The sequence below is a fragment of the Amblyomma americanum genome, chromosome 5 (genome assembly GCF_052857255.1).
Source record: "Amblyomma americanum isolate KBUSLIRL-KWMA chromosome 5, ASM5285725v1, whole genome shotgun sequence".
NCBI classification, from domain to species: domain Eukaryota; kingdom Metazoa; phylum Arthropoda; class Arachnida; order Ixodida; family Ixodidae; genus Amblyomma; species Amblyomma americanum.
Window position 1 is genome coordinate 185682776 of NC_135501.1, and position 24380 is coordinate 185707155.

The 24380-nt window shown below is 49.7% G+C and overlaps 1 protein-coding gene across 1 annotated transcript; it reads right to left on the minus strand.

The window, feature by feature from the left end:
- Positions 1-1844: 1844 nt before the first annotated feature.
- Positions 1845-13576, minus strand: LOC144134468 (neprilysin-2-like). The gene is made up of 3 exons (XM_077667378.1): positions 13499-13576; positions 10023-12832; positions 1845-2623 (listed from the first exon to the last, which is right to left on the minus strand). The coding sequence occupies exons 1-3, from the start codon at positions 13574-13576 to the stop codon at positions 2095-2097; spliced, it is 3417 nt and encodes a 1138-aa protein (XP_077523504.1). The 3' UTR covers positions 1845-2094.
- Between the last annotated feature and the right edge of the window lie 10804 nt (positions 13577-24380).

Consider the following 24380-nt stretch of genomic DNA (forward strand, 5'->3'; position numbering starts at 1 on the left):
CTATGACTCATCTTCATACATTAGACGATCCGCCACCTTCTCCTCTTCCCCCAGATCAGTTCCTGTCCCATGTTTCCGATTCCGAAGCTCTGCGCCAGCGAACACGCGCTCTAATTCCTCCGTGTGCGCACCCTCTCCCCCGTAGTCTTACTGGGCAGGAGGAGGTATCCGTGCGCCGGATTCGGGCAGGGGCGGCTCTGACACCATCTGTCCGTCATCGGTGGCGTGCAAAAGATCTGCCAGCAACTGACAGGTGCCCTCACTGTAGTGCTGCACCGGACATGTGTGATGTGCGGCACTTGTTGTGGACGTGCCCAGCGACGGCTGCTATTAGAAAACGGCTCCTCTGGGAGGTGGGCCTGCAGTGGAACCGCAAACGTGACTATCTTAAGTGGACAATGAACAATCATTTCATCGGCAACCTCGGCGACTACCTCAGCGCAAAGGGTCTTCCCTCCTTTTAACTTTCTATACCCGGCATACTTTCCCCTGTTTTCAACTTATGCCTCATGACACATTTAGAAATAAAAAAAAAGCTCAAACAAAACCCCAACGAGCTTACCCTACCCGGTCAAATCGCTCATGCACTCCGTAACGGCCCTTTAGTGTTCACAGTTTCCGGCGACATTACGCGCCAAATTGCGCAAGCGGTTTGTTTTAGCCGAAAAAATGGTATGTGCTTTTTTTTGCACGCTCGCTGTTCCGGAATGGATGTACGAAAATGTGAATGGCATAGTTAGGAGGAAAATATTTAACTTAGCGATGTAACAATAATTAGAATTTCCAGACAGCTTTCTTCAAGACTACGCACACAAATTCACGCTCTCGCAGAACGGCTCTAATTGTTTTAGTTTGCTCTGGAATGACACTTTTAATGTGATGCATTATTTATTTTTTCACCCAGGTTTCACATTGTTTCCGTCTACAGTCGTAACCTATCGCATCCATCTCCCCTCGTGTGTGTATCCTATCCACTCATCTGATGGCCGGCCTGCCGGCGCTAGCCCACAGAGCGGGCGGTCAGTCGGTCCGTCCGTTGTCATGTTCCGATCTTGAGGAACTCGTAGTTTTAGTCCAGATGCGCCTCACGAGCGACCGTCACCCATAGAAAAGGAGCTCCTCGAAAGACAAGGAAGATCACTGCTTAGTACTGCCACCTCGATGTTCTCTCATCGGCAGCTATGCCTAAGAAAGCCCCTCGCCGGAAGTCTGCATGGTCTCGGTGGATCAGAGACGCCCGTGCTAGAATGCAGACTGCATGAATCCGAAACAGGCAACCATTTATTCTTGCCAGTGTGGTCGGAACATTCTAAACAAAGTGATTCAACACTTCATTGGTTGTTTGTAATACAAGTCACGGAAATTTATAAAAGGTAGTAAAAAAAAACGTTCGAGTCATTTGCTCGAACAGAAAAGAATCTCCTCTCTGTGCATGGGTGCTGCTGTTGGCACTAATGTGAGTGGTGCTTTTTTCGAGATATGCAGGCTTAGAAGAAAGGTACTGATAAGCTTGCCCGTCGAAGAACGCCCATCGTTATTTCTCGCAAGCCTAGAGTGAGCCCGGCATTAAACTCTGCTGTTAACACAGAGCAAAGCGCAGCTCGAAACGAATATGGCGCTGCCGTAGAGAGAAATCAGGCGGTCTACTGAAGACGTACCCTAAGCCTCATGTGTAGCTTCTATATGGTTGCCTTCAGAAGGGATTCCCCCCTTAGTCAGCGTAATCATAGAGTAGCGTGCGCTGATTTCTGAAAAACATAAGCAGTTCCCAAACGCGAGGCGTGATATGCAACGGTATAGTGTGATATATCCGAATAACTTTTAATTACAACTGTAAACGTAGTGCTTTCTGTTACTAGCACCAGCCATGTCGAACTAATAACCCACTTACAGCTCATACAAGTTTGCGACTTACAACGAAGGCAGCCGTATCAGCTTCATCCGCCGCATAAACCACCTATTCGAATATTCTTAAGGACTTCACTTAACTACGCTGTTTCAATGCGTGCATCTGCATTCTACAATCATTTCGAGTTCCTATTACGGCAATAAAAGCAACACCACGACCACAGTTTCTTCAGGGTCGCGGCCCGACTAATCCTTCTTGAGGACGTGGCACATTTGCGCGGAGAGCGCCATCTGGTCTCCGTCGCGGCATTCGAACGGCTCCGCGAACTCCTTGACGTGACGCAGAGCGGCGTTGACGCGGTAGCGGGCGGGCATCCAGGTGCCCCGATGCTCGGCGTAGACGGTGTCCGCTGACTCGCAGTTGTCCAACGCGTAGTACAGGAAGAACAGGGCGTCGGACGAGAACTCCGGCAGGTCCTTGAAGCGGAAGTCCACCTGCCATACGCGCCGCACAGTCAGGTGGTCCCTGAAGGCGCGGAAGCCCAGCTTGACTGCAGCCGCGTGCTGGAGGAGGGCCCCGCGGAACTTGGCTGAGTCGACGGATACCGGGCCCCGCAGTGCGGCCGGAAGCACGCGCAGGTCTTTCTCGAAGCACGAGAGCAGTTCGTCCAGGCGCCGCAGCGTCTCTTCGGTGAGGGCGAGTGGGGCGTCCCGCTCGTAGATGTTCCTGGGAAAGAGGATCTGCACCAGGGCGCGGTAGAGTCGGACGGCCACCCTGCGGGAAAGAGAAGGTGATGGAAGACCCGTAATTGGTAGCCATCTAAAGCACAGCAAGTGACTGCAGCGCGGCGGCTGACATCGAGCATGTCTTAAGATGTAATACTTTATGCCAGCTGGCACATTGCCGCAATAAAAAAAATGTCTAAGATGAAATGCATGAAAACGTCATCGATCGTGTGCATTTGCAGTGCCCCTGTCTGTGGTGCGCCTTAATGGCACCTGTTTTCAGAAACTTGGGTCTGTAGATCAATTAATAAACTGACTTGCATTCATACTACAGCTTCCTGCAATACAACAGAAGCTTTGATTTTTTTGTTTTGGTCCTGGTTCGACAATGTGCATCCCTATATGCCTATTTACGCAGATTTCGGGGACTGTGGTATCCAATGGGTTGATTTCAGCAAGGCTTTGGTGCAGAAGCACTCAAAATTTGCAAATTGCGAGGCTTCTGGGTGTAGTTAAAGAGCGATAGATGCGCATGCAGCCCCCTGCTCGTATAAGACAGGCTTCCGTTACCCGCTCGGCTCGCCTCCGAACGAATGGAAATTTATGTTATTGCGTCGTAAGCTCACACTTGAAAGCAAAGATCGGCAAGCAACCAAACATATAGAGGCAAAAACAAACCAAAGGCGAAATCAACGAAATCTCTCGCATTCGGGATTTTCAAAAGCGCAATATGCGCGTTCATATTACTGCCAATAGCAACCTCCGGTACTCTATTCAATCCTCATACCCTTTTTGAGAAGTAGAAACTATAAAGTATATCGTACTGGCACATTTATTGCCCGTCTTTCTGTTCAGACGGGTCTTCGCTGCCCCTAAAAAATTGAGGTAACAGAATCTCAACTGTATACGCACTGTAACCCAAAAGGTACCAGGATATCCGCCTGCCTTCTACACGGCGAGATTGCCACAGGTTAATGGCAGCTAAAAGCCACATATTCTTAAAAAAAAAACCTCACGCGCTGCAAATAAAACTGTAGCAGTATTCCTAGGGCAAGCAGCTCTATGTCCATATTTGGTGTTGTTTCAAATGGTAAATTGTCTCTTTTCCATAGATTTTTCAGTCTACAGTTATGCCGACAGAGATTGTTCACGATTTTTAAGGCGCATTTAGAACGAAAAATTTTATCGGTTAAATTGTAAGTAAGCGAATAAAACATAAGACAGTATTCTTAATAGCTTTTATTTTTAACGCGAAGTTAAGCTGGTGATGGAGGCCGGCTTTACTCCCTGGCCATCCCAACGTAAGAATCGCGGAAAAAAAATAAACGCGCCCACCAAGTACTACTACTTGGCAAATTACTGGACTTCAACCTTCACTAATACCATAACCATTAAGGCTTGAGGGAAATAATAGTATAAAACAACAAAGGAGAAATGGTGGGGTTTTAGACGACAGAGATAATATGCGACAAAAATGCACTTTTTAAAACTTACCAATGGAATTTTCGATTACGGCACGGAATGTTGCTGTTTTCTGGAACATTTACTCGAGGTAATCGTGAACTTCAGCTAAAAGACATGCTCTAATGATTTGTGGTGTTTATTCGAAAGCTTGAAGTAATGACTTTCGTAGGCAACTAATTCAAGAATCTTCCTCCTCTAGCGTTCATTTCAGTAAGACTAGCATTTTTTTCTTCAGACCCTTGTTGCAAATGGGTTGCAAGCCCCAAGGGTAGCGTTGGCCTGGCGGCCTGGGGCAAAGCTGGAAACATCCGAAGGTCCCGGCAAAGGATGAGTCGACTGGCAACAGAACAACTTGTTTATTCTGGCATCGCAAAAGAGCAGCCGGTCAGGGCGACCACGTTACTCGAAGGAAGGAATCGAAGTCTCTCTCGGCGTCCGGGGCAGCGGCGTTTTATACCATCGGAGTCGAGGGCAAGAGGGAACGAGTTGGGAAGAGTCATCCGATACGGCGTCGCTTCGACATGTCCAGACGTGACGGGCGCGTCCGCCAGGCCGGCGCCGGTCAGACCTCCTCGCCTCCCAGTTGGGGAGCTCCTCTCCCCGGCTGCCGCGCTTTGACAAGCGTGGGCAAAACATGCACACACACACACACGCACGCACGACGACACGTGGCACTGAAACCTGCCTGGACACGCTTGGCGGGAGGCGTTGCGGCCGCGATGAACGAAGCCGCGGCGTCCGTTGCATCCGCGCCGGCTATACCGCGCGTTGTAGGCGAGACGTAACAGACCGCCCCGCCGGGAGAAGGAGATCCCGATGGTCAGGGGACTGCATCCGCTGTCCAGAGGGATGTCGCTCGATGATGCTCGTAATCGAAACCGATCGTCCCTCGACGTTGCTTGAGCGCAGCGCACAGAGAAGGCCTCGTTCTCGGGTTCAGGATCACATAGGACACTGCAAAGTCACTTCGGGAGAGTTGCCATTTTTGTGCTCGTTCCCAGCAAGCGTTAGAACTACGCCGAAACGCAACCGCTCAGTCAGCAAGCACGAGACAACCCTCACTAAGCTCTGCCAGGCTCTTTCCCCTTTTATACTACTGCCTAGTTCCTTACAGTAGTCAAGCAGCACTCAGAACGCGTCCACAAATTGGAAAATTGCACTAGAAAGCACATAATCACTTTGAAACACTAAACAAAAGCAATATGTTAAAAATCCTGCCTCAGGAAGAAAACATCAGTAACCAACAACTTTGAGGCGGATTCCTACGTTAGGGGCTTCGACTTAAGCCATCGGCGTTACCGTTGAGACTCCCCTTTTTGTAACGCACCTCAAAGGAATATTGTTGCAAAGCGAGGCTCCAGCGCAGGAGGCGGCCATTTTTGGGAGAGATGGTCTGCAGCCATTGGAGAGGGCAGTGATCCGTCTCAATGATAAACCTCGAGCCGGCTAGGTAGCATGACAATTTCTGAACGGCCCACACGAGACACGCACACTCTTTCTCGGTGGCGCTGTACGCCTGCTCACGACAGGTCAGCTTACGACTAGCATACAGGACGGGGTGTTCCACTTCTCCATTGTCCCTTTGGCACAGTACAACGCCCATGCCTCGCTCACTAGCATCGCACTGAACAACGAACCCTTTTGTGTAGTCTGGCGATCGTAGCACAGGCTGGCTTGTTAGGGCGCTCTTTAAGGCGCTAAAAGCTCTTTCCTTTGTCTCGCTCCAGACGACTGTTTGGGGCTCTGTTTTTCTTAGAGCATCCGTCAGGGGAGCCGCGATATCGGAGTACCTGGGGATGTACCTCTGATAGTAGCCGGCGACACCTAAGAACGACCGAATATCGGTCTTCGTGCGCGGTTGCGGGAAGTCTCGCACAGCGGCCACCTTTATTTCAGAGGGGCGGCGACGACCCTGTCCAATCACGTGACCGAGGTATACAACCTCGGCCTGTGCTAATTGGCACTTGGGAGCTTTGACTGTCAAGCCCGCTTCGCGCAGGCGGGTTAGCACTGCCCGCAAGTGTGCCATATGCTCAGACCAGGATGCGGAGAATATCGCTACGTCGTCTAAATACGGTAAAGCGAATTCTTCCTGTCCTCGCAACACTTTGTCCATGAGGCTTGAAAAGCAGTATGGCGCGTTCTTCAAACCAAAACTCAAAACTTTAGGACGGAATGTTCCCATTGGTGAAATGAACGCCGCATACCTACTAGCCTCTTCTGTAAGTGGAACCTGCCAATAACCCCTGACAAGATCTAGGGTGGAAATAAACTGAGCGCTACTAACTTTCTCAAGGCGCTCCTCGATGTTAGGGATCGGATAAATTTGATCCTTAGTGATGGAATTAAGCCTGCGGTAGTCGACGCAAGGACGAGGTTCCTTGCCCGGTACCTCAACTAAAATCAAAGGGGAGGTATAATCACTCTCACCCGCCTCAATAACACCGAGCTGTAGCATTTTCTTTACCTCAGCCTCCATAATATCGCGCTGGCGGGGTGACACCCGGTACGCCTTGGATCGTACTGGCTCTGGGGAGGTGAGTTCTATATCATGAGTAAGGGCAGAAGTCCTACCAGGCCTCTCAGAGAACTGACCTTGAAACTCTTGTAAGAGTTGGTGTAGTTCGGTTTTCTGCTCAGCTGACAGCGGTGCTTTAATGATTAAGTCACTAATGACCTGATCAGTGTCTTCCCTGTTCGTCACTGAGCCTAGTCCCGGAAGCTCGACCGGAAGCTCTTTTAACTTTCCCGTGTTGGGCATTTTCTCTCCAGTACCTGGTGCCTTCAACGCTACAGGCTCAATTTTATTCAGTTCGGACGTGCTCTGAATATCAGCTTGCTGCGCCTCCGACCCTTTCTCATTGCTCGACAACGTCGGCCCCGCAACTACCGCCTTTGCAGCGAGCTCCCGAACTCTCGGTCTGGTTAAGGCCTGAACGCTAGCCTCACCAAACAAAAGCCCCTTCTCGCGCAGGAGGTGATCGGACCTGTTCGAAAATAGGTACGGGTACTGGGGGGGCAGCATAGATGACACTACGGCCTCCGTCTCAAGTGCTCCGAAAGGTCCTTCAATAAGCACTTTTGCTACGGGCAGACACACGCTATGAGCTTCCACAGCTTGCTTGATCCATGCGCACTCGCCCGTGAACATATCGGGTTCTACGTAAGAGGGGTGAACTACATCCATTGTAGCTGCGGAATCACGAAGCACTCGGCACTCTTTCCCGTTCACGAGGAAGTCTCGCATGTAAGGCTCGAGAAGCTTCATGTTCTCGTCAGTGCTACATAATGACAAACACACGACTTCTCTTTTTGTTTCTGGACACTGCGCCGAAAAGTGACCCGGCTTCTGGCACGTATAACACACGCGCGCTTGCCTCGCCTCGAACCGCTTTCTGCGTTCGGCTTCGGCTGCCGCCGTCTCCTTACGTTCGGTCGGACTGCTTTCACTCGCATCCGCACTACGCGTGTCCCCCCTTGCTCTCATGGGTGTGAACTTCGGCCTCTCAGACTTGGAGCCAAATTCACCCTTTTGACCGTCCTTAGCTCCGCGAGCCCGACGCGTCACAAACTCCTCGGCTAGCTCGGCGGCTTTAGCCACTGTACTAACGTCTGGCCTATCCAAGACCCAGTACCGCACGTTCTCAGGTAACCGACTATAAAACTGTTCCAGCCCGAAACACTGCAGAATTTTCTCGTGGTCACCAAACGCTTTCTCTTCTTTGAGCCACTCCTGCATGTTTGACATAAGCCTGTAGGCAAACTCTGTATATGACTCATTTCTGCCTTTTTCATTTTCCCGAAACTTCCGACGGAACGCCTCCGCTGACAGCCTGTACTTTTTTAGCAGACTCGATTTCACTTGGTCGAAATCCTCTGCCTCCTCTCTCTTCAAGCGAGCGACTACGTCGGCCGCCTCGCCGGGTAACAAAGTGAGCAAGCGCTGTGGCCACGTTTCCCGAGAGAACCCCTGCTTCTCGCACGTTCGCTCAAAGTTAACCAGGAACAAACCAATGTCCTCTCCAAGCTTAAACGGCCGCATCAGGTCAGTCATTTTGAACGATACCCGTTCTCCTGCACCGTGTGCCTGACTTCCATTACGAGCGCGTTCCATCTCTACCTCGAGACGCTTCATTTACAAAGCGCGCTCTTCTTTCTCTTTTTGCTCTTTACGTTCGCGCTCCTCTTTCTCTTTTTGTTCCCTCTCCTCAATGGTCTCAAGGCATTCCGACAGCTCGTCATCCTCAGCCTCCAACTCAAGAATAGCCCTTAGCAGTTCTGGTTTTCTGAGTTTGTCTGAGACATCCAGACCCAACTCTCTTGCAAGCTCCAGCAATTTCGGTTTGCGCAACGACTTCAAATCCATGGCTGCTCCGAATGCTGCTTTCTCTACTGCCTACTATTGTCTTGCCGCAAACTAACCCGGCAGCAACGACAACACAATTACCAGCTCTGTTTCTGACACTAACAAAAGCCTGGCAAAACTCAGAAGAAGAAAGTCCCGCACTCACCAAACCTCGCAGCCAAGAATTCAGCGCAGTCGTTCCGCTGCAGGCAACCAGTCATCACACAGGGCTCGTTGCACTGCTCCCGAATGGTCGTTGTGCTGCTCAGCATACAGTTGACCGCATATCTTCGCTGCTGGCCTCCGTTGTCGGGATCTCACCGCTGGCAACCAGTTGTTGCAAATGGGTTGCAAGCCCCAAGGGTAGCGTTGGCCTGGCGGCCTGGGGCAAAGCTGGAAACATCCGAAGGTCCCGGCAAAGGATGAGTCGACTGGCAACAGAACAACTTGTTTATTCTGGCATCGCAAAAGAGCAGCCGGTCAGGGCGACCACGTTACTCGAAGGAAGGAATCGAAGTCTCTCGCGGCGTCCGGGGCAGCGGCGTTTTATACCATCGGAGTCGAGGGCAAGAGGGAACGAGTTGGGAAGAGTCATCCGATACGGCGTCGCTTTGACATGTCCAGACGTGACGGGCGCGTCCGCCAGGCCGGCGCCGGTCAGACCTCCTCGCCTCCCAGTTGGGGAGCTCCTCTCCCCGGCTGCCGCGCTTTGACAAGCGTGGGCAAAACATGCACACACACACACACGCACGCACGACGACACGTGGCACTGAAACCTGCCTGGACACGCTTGGCGGGAGGCGTTGCGGCCGCGATGAACGAAGCCGCGGCGTCCGTTGCATCCGCGCCGGCTATACCGCGCGTTGTAGGCGAGACGTAACACCCTCATCGCCTTATCGTAACACAAGGGCCTATATATCAGGCGTGACCATTAAAGGACGCTTTCTTTCACGGGTGGATTTTTTTCTTTGACATAGCTCGACCAGTCGTACACGCATAATAACTACAGGGACTAACTATCTTTCCAAGAGGCACCTTCGCCATCAAGAACATAGCGACGCTATGTGGCGAAGCGCGTGTCAGCGAAAGCGAGCTCGTCGCCGCGGCTAGCTTAACTTGCATGAACCAGCGCTGAATGAACTGAAACTACACCAGCGAAAGTGCATTGACCATTCAGCAAAATAAGGAAATTCGGACCTCAGTTCCGGTCTCTTTCAGCAACAGCATGTGTTCCTGTGCCTTCCAATGTAAGAGTGACTTTCTTCTGCTCGAACGTCTCTGAAACAGATACATCTATCGCCACTTGGTGCATACTATAAAGTAAAAAAACTAAGATATCAAAGCCAGTGCTTGTGACTGACATTCCGGTTAGAGAATTACCTGCACGCTGCCGCTGGCAAATGTCATGATATGCTTGCTATCCATGCGCCCTGAAAACCGGGCGCCTAGTTTACCCTCGACGACTTCCAATAAAATGGCACCAGCATATCTCTCGCGCATTGTGCCTATTAATGCACCTTCCAAACGGATTATATGCAACGTCTTGTATGTATCGTGTGCCATCGGCATCGCTAGACCATGCGGCACTTGCTACTTAGCTCATTTTTCATTAAGAACCCTGGCCGTACAGGACGCCTACCTGGACAGGTGGAACGAGAACATGGTGGTGTTGCTCGCTACGGACGTGTTGAAGAGCGCCATGGGTACGTGGACAGCCTGGCGCATCACGTCATACTCGGGGATGGTGGCGAGCTCCGAGCGCGCCTCTCCTCTCAGCGCCAGCACTTCCTGCCCGGTCTTGAGCACCAGCTGGAGCCTCTTCTGCTCCTGCAGCATGGACACCTGGTGGAAGAACCGCAGCGGGTGTTCGCTGCGCCGCGGGATCTCTTGCGGAGATGGCGCGCACGGCTCGTGCCTTGAAGAGAACGCCACCCTGCGGTTCCTCTTGAGCCGGTAGCGCACAATAAGAGCCGAGAGCTCGTTGATCCACGCCACTCGCTCCTGGTGCCGACCGAATGAGGACTCTAGGCGAGAGAGCCATTCGGTCAGAGGCAGATCAGTGCGGGACATGCCGCGAAGCTTCACGGCGGCCTTTGCGAAGCATGCGGGAAGGACCTGCTGTACGGCCAGCAGGCAGAGTGTCTTTGTCTGAGAGACGTCGGGAAGAGTCCGACCCAGGACGTCCTTGCCGAATATCTGCCGAAGGTTGGAGAACCTTTCTGGGAAGAAGGGCGCAGCCTTGACCAGCGCCATGAAGCCCAAGTAGTTCACAACGGCATGAGGGGACAGTTCTTGCATAGCGGCTGGGAGGTGGTTGCGCAGGTAGTCGGGAGACTTGAGAACGACCTCGGTCGTGCCGTCGATAGTAACAATGATGTTGAAGACTCCCTCGAGGAAGTTCTTGAAACCAGTGTCGAGTTCAATCAGCTTGACATTCGTGTAAACGAGAGGGCTGGTGTCGGGACTGGCGGCTATCGCTGGAGACGAGGCGAGCCGGGTGAAGACCCCCAGGACGTCGTCCACGTCGCCGCTGCCAACGGTCGCGGAAGCCGCAGCGAACCTACTCATCACCTCCATGAGCGCGTCTTTGAAGAGCTTCGTCACGGCTGGCCGAGAAGCGTCGTTGCAGGAGAAGACCAGCCGGGGTTCGTCAAGTTCGATAGCTGCGGCTTCGAGGACTTTGGGGCTAACGCCGACACCGACTGTGGCTAAAGCTGCAACATTTAGGTCCCGTACAAGCTCTCCTGCAAACAACCACGCCGTCGAATGTGTGATGGTTTTCCCTTTGAATATCGGCCATTCTTTTATTGCCCAGGCTTGAAAGAGTTCTCGTGCCACGTTGACAACTGTGTCACCATCGTGGCCGACCTTATCGCGTCTCATGCAGTCTTCGTGCAATGCTGCGGCTGTCTTGACATCAGCGTCAGGTATTCCTAGCAAGGTCGGCTCGACATCACTGGCAAGCCTATCCTGCAGCAGAGTGTCCATCGACAAGCCGGCACCAGCTCCCTCACCTGGTATTGCGTGAGATTTCGTCCAACCTTCGCACACGTACTCGTAAAAATTATCGCAGGGCTTAATGCTTTTGCTAATAAGGGACTTCAGATACGCAGCTTCAGCATTGCAAACATCACTAGAGCAGTAGTATATCTTGAGGATGGGGTGTGTGGTTGGCGAGACACTGCTTGTCGTTTCTTCGGGTTCTTTTTTGAGCCAAAGCACTAAGAGCAAGATAAGAAAGATTATCAGCAGGACAAGTACGATGATGCAACATAGAGGCGATTGACGCGTTTGGCCCTTAACGTAATGGTCCGATGCAACACCTGGACGAAATTTTTCTGGCGAGAGTTGGCCCTTTTTCATCGCTGGGGACTCACTTTTATCTCTGATGAGTGGTTTTGTCATGCTGGCTTCACCCTTCCTTGATTTTCTTGAACGGCCTTTCACATCAGATGTTTGCTTCTCTTCCTCGGCTTCTGCTTTCTCTTTTGCTTTCGCCTTAGCTCTGGCCTTCCTTCGTTCGTACTCCGCCTCTGTTTCATTTCGGTGTTTGTCACACTTGTGAATCCCGCGAGCCTTATGCATTACTTCGCTGCTAGTCTTGCGAATCGCAATCGCAGCTGTAACATCCCTGGGTGGAGAGGAGGCCTCCGTCTCCCCCTTCGGTAAAGATGTTTCCTTTTCCTTTAATGTAACTTCAGAGGCCTTTGTAACGGGCACAGGTGTAGCGACCTGTTCTGATATGGACGCCAACGACAACCTTGACGGGGATCGATACCCTAAGATGTATAGCCTCGTTGCTACTGGCTCCGTGGCAGCAGGTTGAACGGACGCTGGAGAAGTGGCGGCCACTGCCCTGGCGTCAGTATCGGTTGCCACGGCAAGAAGCTTTGAGTGGCTAAAAGAGGACGGCTGCTTTGTGTCTTTTCCTGCTGGTGTTCCTGCCTTTGTGGCAATAGTGGTCGCAGATTGTGCCGCCGTAGCTGGAGGTCCAACTGAATTTGACGGTTGTGAATGCGCTGCTAATTTTGGCGACGTCTTCGAGTCTGGCTGGTCTGCTGACGCCGCAGCAGACGCTAATAAAGCACCCCTGGTGCCAGGAGGGGATTCCGGGGACACGAGTGGTGAGCGAAAAAATAGTGTGTGCGTTTTTAGCAAGCTTTCTTCGCGTTCTGCCGTTTGCGCCTGGTTCGTTGCATGCCGCGCCTTTTCCTCAGCAGTGAGAAGTCGAGCGGCTGAACCTGCTTCTTCTTTATTAATCTGCGATTCTGTGCCAGCCTCCGGTGCCAAGAATGCCTTTGATACATCGGCAGCCTGTGCTGCTTTGACAGCGCTAGGTGTCTTTGATGTATCTAATATGTGTGAAGAGTCCCTTGGACCACCGGTTTCCGGGTCTGCTTTTTTGGTTCCAGCCTGGAGCTGCGGCACTGTGGGATGCCCCACGGCCGTCTTTGCGGGTACGAGTGCAAGTGGCGTATGAGCGACCCGCTGACGGGCTCGGGGTCCAAATGAAATCGAATAAAGGCGATATTTCGTCGGCCCGTCGGTTGCGAGTGAAGGCAGAGACCTTCTCTCTGGCGCGACAGAAGTGGACTTTTCATGCAAGACTGACGGCACATATTCATTTCCAACTGATGCTTTGGAACGCTCTGACGCGTTCAGCTGTCCCGAAGTTTCTTGCCTTTCTTCTCCGGCATCTATCTTCTGTATTTCAGCGTTCTGTTTTCGAGATGTTTGAGGTGGTTCATGAGGCTGCACTCCTGTTGGCTTTTCGTTGGGCACAGCCACCTGCGGTGTGGCCTCTGCGGCAGATGGAATACCTGTCTCCTTGGACACTTTGGCAGTAGGCGCCGTGGGTTGTGTGGTGGCTTGTTTGGCAGGCTCAGGTGCCACCTCTTTTGACGCTTTTTTCGAAGGCGTAGCGGCCTGTGGTATGATTTCTACAGTAGATGAAAGAATTGCCTCTTTTAATACCTCCGTAGTAGGCGCCAGGCAGGTTGGGCCCACCCTGGCATGCGCAGACGCTGGGGCTGTCTCTTTGGGCGTTTTTGCGGGAGCAGTAGTAGACTGGGATACAAATGCACCGGCAGATGGAAGGAGCGCCTCTTTGGATACCTTTGCAGTAGGCGTCGTGGGTTGGGGCATGAATCCCTTATCCGGCAGAGGCGCCTGTGACGTCTCTTTGTACGCCATTGCCGTTGGAGGAGCGGGCTGCGGTGCTGCTGCCATTGCAGGTGTGGAAATTGCCTCTTGGAACACCTCATTGCCATGTGTTGCAGGCTTTCGTATGCCATCTTTTTCCATTTTCGAAGGCTCGGTGATGGGCAGTCTCGGTGATGTTTCGGTAACAGGGGTTTGTTTAGCTTGCAATTGTGGCATTTTTGGCGGCGGCTTCGGAGAGTAGTCCCAAAGCATCCTCTCATCGAATGCTTTGTTTATAGTTGACATTTTGAGAAGGCGCACATCGCAAGATGGCGCAGTAGCCTTTGAGGGGAGGGGTTGCTTCGGTGCTTCAGGTGACGCTGTGGTCGCTGCCTTGGGCGGCCCATGCGCCTCTTTTTGGGCTGATGAAGTCACCTTACCTATTCTCTCCTCCTTGAGTTGCCCCGCAGCATGAACGCCGTCCGTAAATGGGTGTGTGCGACCCGAAGCTCTTATTGCACTGGCTGCTGCGGCCTCTTCCTCGGAGGCAAAAGGGTATCTCAGACTCGGCTGTGTTCCTTGGGAACGAGAATGCGCGTCCACGCCCGAGCGTAGCCTCGTTGTAACGCCAGCAAGAAAAGGCATAGTGGTTGATGTCTTCTCAGATGCTTTGGCGAAAGGCACGGCAAATTGCTTGAGAGTAATTAATGGCTTCGCGTCTCTCAAGTTTTTCTTGATTCCTGCTGTGGTGTCATGCACAGAGGCCTTGAATGGGCGTGTCCCTTTGGCTAGTTGCTGCTTTGGCGAATATCTGTTGGAAGAGGCTGTCTCCTGCAAATGTGGAAGCGGGGAGACTTGCGGCGGGGGAGGCAGTTCCCTCGGAGGGTGATCGTCGTTTGGAATATCATTAACTCCCAAAATGAAGGGCCTCGCTGGAATGCTTCTGACCTCACGGCAGATGGTGGCTGGCTGCTTAGCAGGCGTAGACTCTTCCGGAGCCCGTGAATCTGGCGCAGTAGCTATGCAAGATCTCGGCAGACACAATGCAGCATCACCTTCCTTGTGAAAGGAGGCCGCGAATGGCCTGACAGCAATTTTTCGCCTGCCTGGTGAATCAGGGCGACGAATGTCCTTCAGAGTATGCGTAAAGCATTCGACTTGCTCTTCAGACGACGAGCGCGGCAGACTGTCCACACTGTGAGCTGTCTTTGTACTTTGTAATGACGATGCTCGAGGCTCCGTTTTCTCTGCCTTCTTGCCGACCTGCTTCGCTGCGGTCGGTGGCGTGGTCTGTCGGTTTGACGGACCAATAGGTTTCGAAGGGCTAGCCCGACGTGCCGGAGATGTCGACGGTTTTTGCTGCGGGTCCGCAGTACTTCGCCTATCTTGTGAGTCGAGTTCAGGAGAGCCCTTTTGTGAAGGTGCACCACGCCCTTGTGAAAGAGAACGCGATGGAATGTCCTCATCATGAGCCAGCTTTGGCCTTTCTGGTGCCGGAGATTGCTTTTGCGTCATCTCCGCTTTCTTGTCAACGTTCTTCGTTGCGCTTGGCGGTGTAGGTATTAAAGAGCTAATGCGACGCGACGAAGATACTGTAGGCTTTGACTCTTCAGCAGCAATACTTCGCCTTCTTGGTGAATGCGAGGTGGCAGAGCCCTTCATTGAAGACACATCACTCCCTTTTGACGCGAGTGGCACTGAAATGTCCTCTCCGCGATCTGTACTCGGGCTTTTAGGCGTCAAAGATCGCCTTTGATTCTTCCCAATCTTGTTCTCGACCTGCTTGGCACGTGCTGCTGACGTTGCCTGCTCTTGGTTGAAGCCGTCCAGTGATCCTCTCGAATGTCGGGAAGCGGCTTTAGATGTCGGCTTCTTGTCGGCTTGCGGCGCAGCCTTTCCTTTAGATGGGCCGATCGGTTTCGAAGCGCTGACACGACGGGTTGAGGGCACCACTGGCGCTGAATCCAGGACAAACTCCTCCATTGGCGGGGAGACTCCTTGTTCATCCTGGGCTTCAAACTGGGATAGACCTAAATCCCGTTTAGTAGAGGCCTTCCGCGGCTGTTTGGGGTACTCGAGGAGCTCAGTGTAGCTAAGAGCTTCTCTGGAATGAGGAAGAAAGCGTTCATAGTCTACTGGCCATCCATACTCAACATCATTCTCCGGCTCCTTTGGTTTCTGTGATTTCTTGAGGGTCTCATTCCTCTTCGGCTGAGGTTCGCGGACTGGCGATTCTTCTGGCGCCTTGCTCAGTTCCGAGAAAATTGGCTCCAGTCTTACTTGTTGTGGCTTTATGTTCACCGGACGTGTTCCGCGGTGAACAGTCACCGCCGCAGACACACGCTTCGTGAATGAAGAGAGTGAACTGCTGCCTTCAGATGGCGCAACAGCAGACGCGCGCTGTCTCTGGGTAATGTCCACTGTCAACTGGAATAAAAGGAAGGCAAGATTTGATTACAGGGAACGTCATACTTTCGTCTAAGTCGCAACGCCAATTGTACCGTGGACCATCTTTGAATAGAATGGAAACGTTCTAATGCCGAGGACACTATTTCTTGAAGGCTGCATAATGATGATCATAGTGAATTTTTATGGCGGGAAGGAAGCTTTGGCCAAAGTGCGCCGTGCCACAAGGTTTTTTTCGTTTTGCTCAAGGTGGGGCAGTGACCCATTTCCCAAGCATTTCACCCTTATTTAGCCGAGCACCAGGCCAGGGGAACCCTGTGCCCATTGCATTACCGCTGAGTACCCGGCAGCACTGGGAATCGAATTCCGTACCTCCTGCAAGCTACATATTGGTTGAAGTAATGCTTTTTTTTTTCACTTTGAAAAACAGATAAATTCGTTCTGTACAGGTAATATATCGAAGTCATCTCACACATTGCTCTACATATTTAGTAAGATACGCCAGTTTTAAGAAAACCAAGGTCACCTAAACTGGGTGCCATTTTCTTGTTTTATCTCTTAGAGCTCGTATTTTAAGCTGCACGATTCCAGTAACTGAATTAAGTGACAAAATGTTTCTCTCAACATACCTCCAAAGCGTGATCGTCGGGTAAGACATAGGTTCCTCCGGAGAGGTCCTCGAAGCCGCCGATCAGCGCCATTTCGGAACTGCCTGTGAATTCTTCCGGCTGCAACTTTTTGGATGGATTCTGGAACATTCCCGTCGTTTTACTGCTGACAAGTTCACTGCGCCGACGTTTCCCAGTGAGCTCGTCTTCCCGACTATATTCCAATAAGGTCGTTGAGCTTCCCGTTCTCGCAGGAACTCCATCGTTGTATGTCCTCTGGCTGTTGGCCGTAGTGCACACCTCGATTTCGGTTTTCCACACCCCGTAGCAGGCTACGTCTCCCATCACTTGGCCAGCGTCTTGTTCGGGCTTTCTTCGTATCCCTGGCTTTGGAAAAGTCAGCCTTGATGCTGCAGGCACCCGTGACTCAGTGTGGGGAGGAAGTCTAGGCAATGACGTATCTGCTGAGTTTCGGATATGACGAGGCACATCAATGCGTCGCGTCGTCGTAGTGGGGGTAATAGTTCCTGTTCTGGGTAGAACACGCTGCAGCTCCTCTGAGGAGACCACCTTCCGAGGCGTCGGCACTAAACGCGGGTTCACAGCGGCCGGTTGCTCTTGTGTAAGATGTTCGGGTTTAGAGAGTGGGTCGAATCTACCACGTGTTTCGCACTTCATAGATATATCTGACTTCTTTTCTTGAGACTCAGGTTCGAGCAGCTGAAAACTAGACTCTTCCCGAAAGTCAAAAAGGTGCTCTCGTGTGACTTCCTTTGGTCCGAGAGGCAGTCTCTTTGTCCGAGTAGGAGGAGATTCAGCCACATTCCGTTGTAGAAACTCCAAGGCTCTAGCCAGCTCAGAAATGGGCCTCGAGGCACTAGCTGTACTTGGCACGGGCGTCCCAGAGGCTCTCGTGGAAGTTGTGAGCCTGTGCCGGGGGAAGCCTCGCCGCCCGCCACGGCCGGAAAGACCAGACACATTCGGTGTGTCAGCTATGCGTACCAGTGGCGGTGAGCCTCCCGTTCCGGTCGGTGGTCGGCGCACTTGTGGCAGTTCCTTGGCGCGTCGTTGGAGCCCGGCCGAAGTCGCCGGCGGCGGGAGTTGCTCACGCATCTCTCGCTGGCTGGTAGCGACCACAGGATTCGTCGGCCGCTGCTGAGAATCGTGTCCTCCTTGCTTCATGGTTCAAAGCCTCGTTGCGAGATTCTGACTGATCTGACTGCGCCGTTGCAAACTGAATTGCAGCCGAGGATTCGAGATGTAAGCGTGGCGGAACAATGCGTGGCTCGCGCTGCGCCTACTTCTTGTCTTCCTCTTGTCTCAGAAGGGCCCCCACGCGCCCCAGAACATCATACCGAGATGGGTGTGATATTTATCATCATCATCATCATCATCAGCCTGACTACGTTCACTGCAGGGCAAAGGCTTCACCCATGTCTCTCTAATTAACCCCGTAAACTTCTTAATTTCGTCCGCCCAACTAACCTTCTGCCGCCCCCTGCTACGCTTGCCTTCTCTTGGAATCCACTCAGCAAATGCAAGCTCGGAAGCAGGAATTACCCGAATACATCTTTATTTAAACCTGCTACACAGACCTCGTCCATACACGCACAAATGAAGGCCTGAATGCCCCGCCCTGGTGGAAGAAATTGACACTTAATTTATACAAAAACTACACTTCTAAAGTTTTTACCTTTGCTTTTAACCGGTGAATTCGCTAAGTGAAAACAAAAAAAAGAACTTTAGTGAATCTGGCTTTTGTTTGTAAGCTCATAATATTCTTTCAGCCCTGCATAAAGATATTCTTTTCCGCACCGCTAATTCCCACACTGCGTGACGAGCCATTTGAGAGCAAAGGCTGCCGTCTCTCAAAAATATCAATATAAACAAATTGTTATATTGATATTTCCTCCCGAAATTTACTACGTATATCGACCCTGCCCACACTATGATTCGCGAAACCTATATAAATCACTATAAAGGTTAAAACACCCTGAATTGAACACAGATTACCAATGTGTTTTAGGTGAAGACAATTTCAGTATGTTCCCTGAAACCTATGGTGTAAGTCGTGATTTCGTCTACCACAAGCCGGCTATGGACGGTGTGTACCTTAGTGCATTACATGCCCTTATTCAGTTGTGTGTAAAAAGTTCGTTACGAACTAAGGAGGTGCCTTCAGAGAAACAAGGGGGTAAAAAGGGGTGCATACACCCCCCAAGGCGGTGTGTACATCTCCCCTAGGGGGTGTGTATATCGCCCCTAGGGAGTGTGTACATCCACCTAGGGGGTGCGCAGAGAAGTTGTTGTACGTATATTGACCCTGCCTGCACTATGATTCGCGAAACCTATATAAATGAATATAAAGGTTAGAACTCCCTGAATGGAACACAAACAGATTACGAATGTGTTTTGGGTGGAAGACAATGTCAGTATGTTCCCTGAAGCCTATATAAATGACTATAAAGGTTAAAACATACTCAAATGAACGAAACAGATTGCGATTGTGTTTTGGGAGGAAAGCAATTTCATGGAGGCTTCTTAGGTTAGGTACAAGTTTGAAAAGGCCTTGTATCACCCCAGAGCAGATGTCATTGTGAAAAGGGATCCGAATGTCTGCTTCACAGCAGCCCCGCGCTAAAAAAAGCATTTTTTAACGTGGTTAGTCGTTCCCAGTTAAGCATATTAAAAATATGTTTCTTTAGATTCCCAAAATAATTGGGCACAACAGTAATCACCTTTATTTTTAAGAAGTTATGATGTATCTACAACGTTGCTTATTTACTGGAAACGGCAACCATATGTGTGCGAAAATTATCGACGTCAAATGCACTCGATGCTACTGATGCATAAAAACCACATTTTTTTTCTGTAATAAACTTATTCCCTTAGACGAGACAGAGAAGACAGGTATTTTTAGCGGGATTTTTAAATAGCAGAGCACCTGATCTGTAGGACAGTAAGTGCTCGTAACACCTGCACAGCACCACGGATCAGAGCGCAAGCTGAGTGCCACAATAATAACGTGAGCTACGCAGAGACGTAACAAATTCTAGGTTGCAGTTTTCAGGTCCACAGTGTTCATTTCAAATTCTGAACACCGATAAAAATAATATTATCCAACAGCAGAAAAGCAAAACAAAGCACCCGTAGGCGAAGTACCATAGCAAAATCATAGCACGCGCAAGTTTTACAGAGCAACTTAAGAAACTCAAGGTTGATATTCACTACAGTTCAAAACGAGAGAGTTCATTAGCGATAGCAATATGTAACGCGTAGCAGTGGAGTTATTCGTTATTCGGTACGAAAAGGTATTGACATTCAATTTAGGCACAAAAGTGGGTGAACAGGGCGGTCCTGAGTCCTGGCGTTCCGCGAGAAACTTCACCAGAAAGTGCACTTCTTTGCGGGGTTCATAAAGGAGCCCGCCTTGCAGGAGAACGCGGCGGAAAACTCGGGCATGTTCATGAGGGGCACGAGGCATCGGGACCGCGTGTGCCAGTAGCGTCCGCCGGGTCGTCGACGCTGGTTGGTCTTGCTCGTGCCGCACCACTTGAGGCAGTGCGACACAAAAAAAGTCATCTCGGCGTTGAGGCCGAGGTCCGGAGGAACCCTGTTGCGCTCGGCGGCCGGTAGGCGCTTGAACGCCGAGTACGTCAGGAGCATGCCCGTGAAGTCGGCGAAGCCCTCGGAGTCGTACGTGTCGTGCGTCAGAGCACGTGCCGTTGACTCCACCTGGATGGTCGTCGCAGAGGTGCAAGGCAATGAAAAAACGTTTGAGGTCAGTGCGGTAATCCGCTTAGGAGGAATCAGAAACCATTGGCACCTCCTCGTTTCTCTTTGCCCCTCTTATAAAGCGAAAAGTTCCACTACGCTAGGCAAAGCAGTCGCAGCGTAGGCCGGAGACTGACCTTGAACGACCTTCAGCCCAACCACGTCAGCCGTGTATGGCCATATGCAATACAGTTATGGTGTCGAACCCTTGGCCCCTGACATTGACCCATGACCTTTGGTTGACCTCCATCCTTTGGCTTTAAGTCGCCTTTGGGTTGACCTTTGACCTTAACATCCTATGGTGTGATGTGAAGTCATGGGATGACATCTGATACAGTTGTCATAAGACCATATGATACCACCTCATAGCCATGCGGTGGTGTGGGTATATATATATGGTTGTTTTTTCTGCTGCTTTATAAGTAATTTTCTATAAGTGATTTATTAATCTAAGTAATATTATCCCACTGATAAGCAAAACACGTTAAAAAATAATAATAATAACTTTCCCCTATGCACCTTGGTTTCGGTGACTGTTGGCTCCCTTCATAAGTATATATATATATATATATATATATATATATATATATATATATATATATATATATATATATATATATATATATATATATATATCTCTCGAAAAAGGCTGGTCCTCCAGCCGAAACGTCGTGAATTAAATCCTGTCATGTTTCTTCACTTTTTGGTGATTATATATATATATATATATATATATATATATATATATATAACGGCTGTCGCGAGCGTGTAGCGGAGATGCCAAGGACGCGCCTCAGATGCTTAGCAAGCGTGTTTGCTTTTCGTTGAATTCCATTGTTAGCTAAGTTAAGCCGCTGTCAAATTTTCCTCTCTTTGACTCTCTTTGCTTCATTTGTCCCTTCTCGTCACACTTACTCGATTAAGAACTGGTGTAAATTCATCCAATTTCCCGGTTACAAAAATTAATTGTCTTCTTTAACCAAGTTTAATCAAATTTTGAGTTTTCAAACTTGGCTCCACGCTTCGTTATAAAATTTGGCGCCACACGTTGCCCTGGCTCCACCCACATTTAGGACATTCTTGGCACTAATAAATTAACTAATCATCCTTTAAAAAAAAATGTTTCGACATCAACCTAGCATCATTCTCTTTCGATTACAACTTTTCGTTTAGCGCCACCTCTTCTAGAAATAATAATAATAATAATAATAATAATAATTGGTTTTGGAGGGAAAGGAAATGGCGCAATATCTGTCTCATATATCGTTGGACACCTGAACCGCGCCGTAAGGGAACGAATAAAGGAGGGAGTGAAAGAAGAAAGGAAGAGAGAGGTGCCGTAGTGGAGGGCTCCGGAATAATTTCGACCACCTGGGGATCTTTAACGTGCACTGACATCGCACAGCACACGGGCGCCTTAGCGTTTTTCCTCCATAAAAACGCAGCCGCCACAGTCGGGTTCGAGCCCGGGAACTCCGGATCAGTAGTCGAGCGCCCTAACCACTGAGCCACCGCGACAGGTCCTTTTACAAATGCTGCGGACGCGTTTTGTGGACACGACCTTGTCGACATAGTCTAGTAAAGCTTTCCCTCTAATAAATTTCATTTATCACTACTTAGTTTCAGATTAGCCAGATACACTCCACTAAATCATCTCGCATGCTTGGGTACCCGCATGTACGCACCCTTAACGCGCAAACTGAACCGCCTTATTACATCCCAGGTGTAAGGCCGTTAAACGCAAATGCAACGAATCTCTCTATAGCAAGTTCCTCGATAGCCCGACGTTTGTTGATTCCTCTACACTGTCCCAATTGAATCTTGTTCATTTGTAAATTCCGTGTAACGAAGGTCTTGCGGCAGTTGACATTTATATAACGAACTCGCTACGCCGACTCTATATTAGCTAGTGCTGAGTCACTTCAGATTTGGTTAAACAACGCGAGAAGTCTCACGACGACATAACACGTAATGCCGGAAGAGAGAAGTACGCTCGCATCGAAAGAACGCATTGGCAAACCTTATAAAAAAATTCTTTAGATAGTCTATACACTGTCCATAGACTACAACATTTGTCCGTAAAGTTTCGAGACTGATTTATTTTCTTCGTTAGAAATGATTACCCAAAACAAATGTTGATGCCTGTGTTTAGCGCCATATATTCGGGCTAACCTGAGCTATTTATGTTAATTGCAGTTGTAGCCGCTACATGGTACTACATGTAAAAAAGTTTGTAAAAAATTTACATGTAAAAATGACATTTTTTACATTTACATGCAAAAAATGTAAAAAAGCCCCAACCTTTTGCACAGGATGGCATTCACTACGGTGGTGCCACTGGCAAGAGGGTGGGTAGTAGGATAGGTCGCCCGGCAACAGCTTTTTTGGAGGGACCCAGAGCTTTGAGGGAACCAGTGTAGAGAAGGAAGAACCAAGATCAAAGGGACGATGGAACCATAGGAGAAGAAAGAGACAAAAGCGCCAGGGCCAAGTTAATTCAGATATATGTTTCATTAACACGTAAGGTGGCAAGAATAGACTGAAATGGGAGGAAATAGAACAGTTAAGGCAGGAAAAATTAATGATATATTGTTGAGTGGAAACGCATCTTAGAGACATGGAGCAATCACCCTGTAACCCAGACTACGCATGGGAATATTGCAATAGAACAGAAGGCAGCAGAAAGGGGGGGGGGGGGAATTGGGGCATTCGTTCATAAAAGTAAGAAGTTTCAAAGTGTTAAACTGGGATGCAAGGAACATTTTTGGCAAAAAGGAAAACCGGTGGGGAGCAAACACTCCTTTGCTTTGTATACCTATGGACAGGAGCTAATGCCAATGAGGAAAACAGGAAAATGTTAGAATGTATTGCAAGCGACATTGATGAGCTAGGAGGATAGGATGAGATAATTATATTAGGCGACATGAACGCCTAACGCCTAGACCCGTTACTGCAATAGCTTCACTTGAGCAAAGCGAGTGGGTAGTGAATAAAATAATAGTGGATGGGAAAGTCCTCGATGAATGGCGATTAAGTAGAATGAACATGATATATAATTGAAAGGGGGACAAAGCTGACGTAACTACCGTCCCATAACAGTGACATCTGTGGTTTACAGGGTGGTGATGCAGATTATAAAGGACCGATTGCAGGCTTGAGTGGTGAACGAGGGGATGCTAGGGGAGCTGCAAAATGGGTTCCGGAAACAAAGGAGGTTGGAGGACAATCTATTTTCATATACGCAGTGTATAGAGATTGCTGAAAAGGAACACAGGCCCCTATGGCTAGCATTTCTGGATATTAGGGGAGGCAACAACATTGTTAATCAAGAGTATATCTGGGACATGCTCGGCACATTGGATGTGGAAGAGGGAGTAATTGATATTTTAAAATATATATATAAAGGTACCAGAGTGCTTATAAGATAGAAAAAAATGTATCAGAGCCTGTAGAGATACAGCGGGGGCTTAGACAAGGATGACATCCGTCTCCTTTGTTGTTCATGTTGTACCTGCAAGGGTTGGAGACCAAGCTAGAGAGGAGGAGACTAGGCTTCAACCTTTCTTTTTTCAAGCAAGGAGAATTGATGAAACAGTCATTACCGGGACTAATATACGCCGGTGGCATAGTGCTAATGGCTGACAACAAGGAAGACATGCAGATGTTGATCGACGTAAGTGGTACAGAGGGAGATTAAGTTTCAAGTTTAGTAAGCAAAAATCTGCAGTCATGATATTTAATGATGAGGGCAGCGAGCATAAAATACAGGAGTTCACGCTAGAGGTAGATGAGTACAAGTATCTTGGGGTGTGGATAAATAATGGTGCTGAGTATCTGACAGAGCATGAAAAATATGCTATGAATAAAGCTAGTAGGAATGCAGCTGTCATGAAAAATAGGGCACTGTGGAATTACAATAGGTGTGAAGTGGTAAGAGAGATCTGGAAATGAGTGATGGTTCCTATCCTGGCTTTCGGTAATGCGGTCCTGTGCATGAGACCAGATGTTCAAGCAAGGCTAGAAATTAAACAACATGGCGTAGGGAGGCTAGCTTTGGGAGCACATGG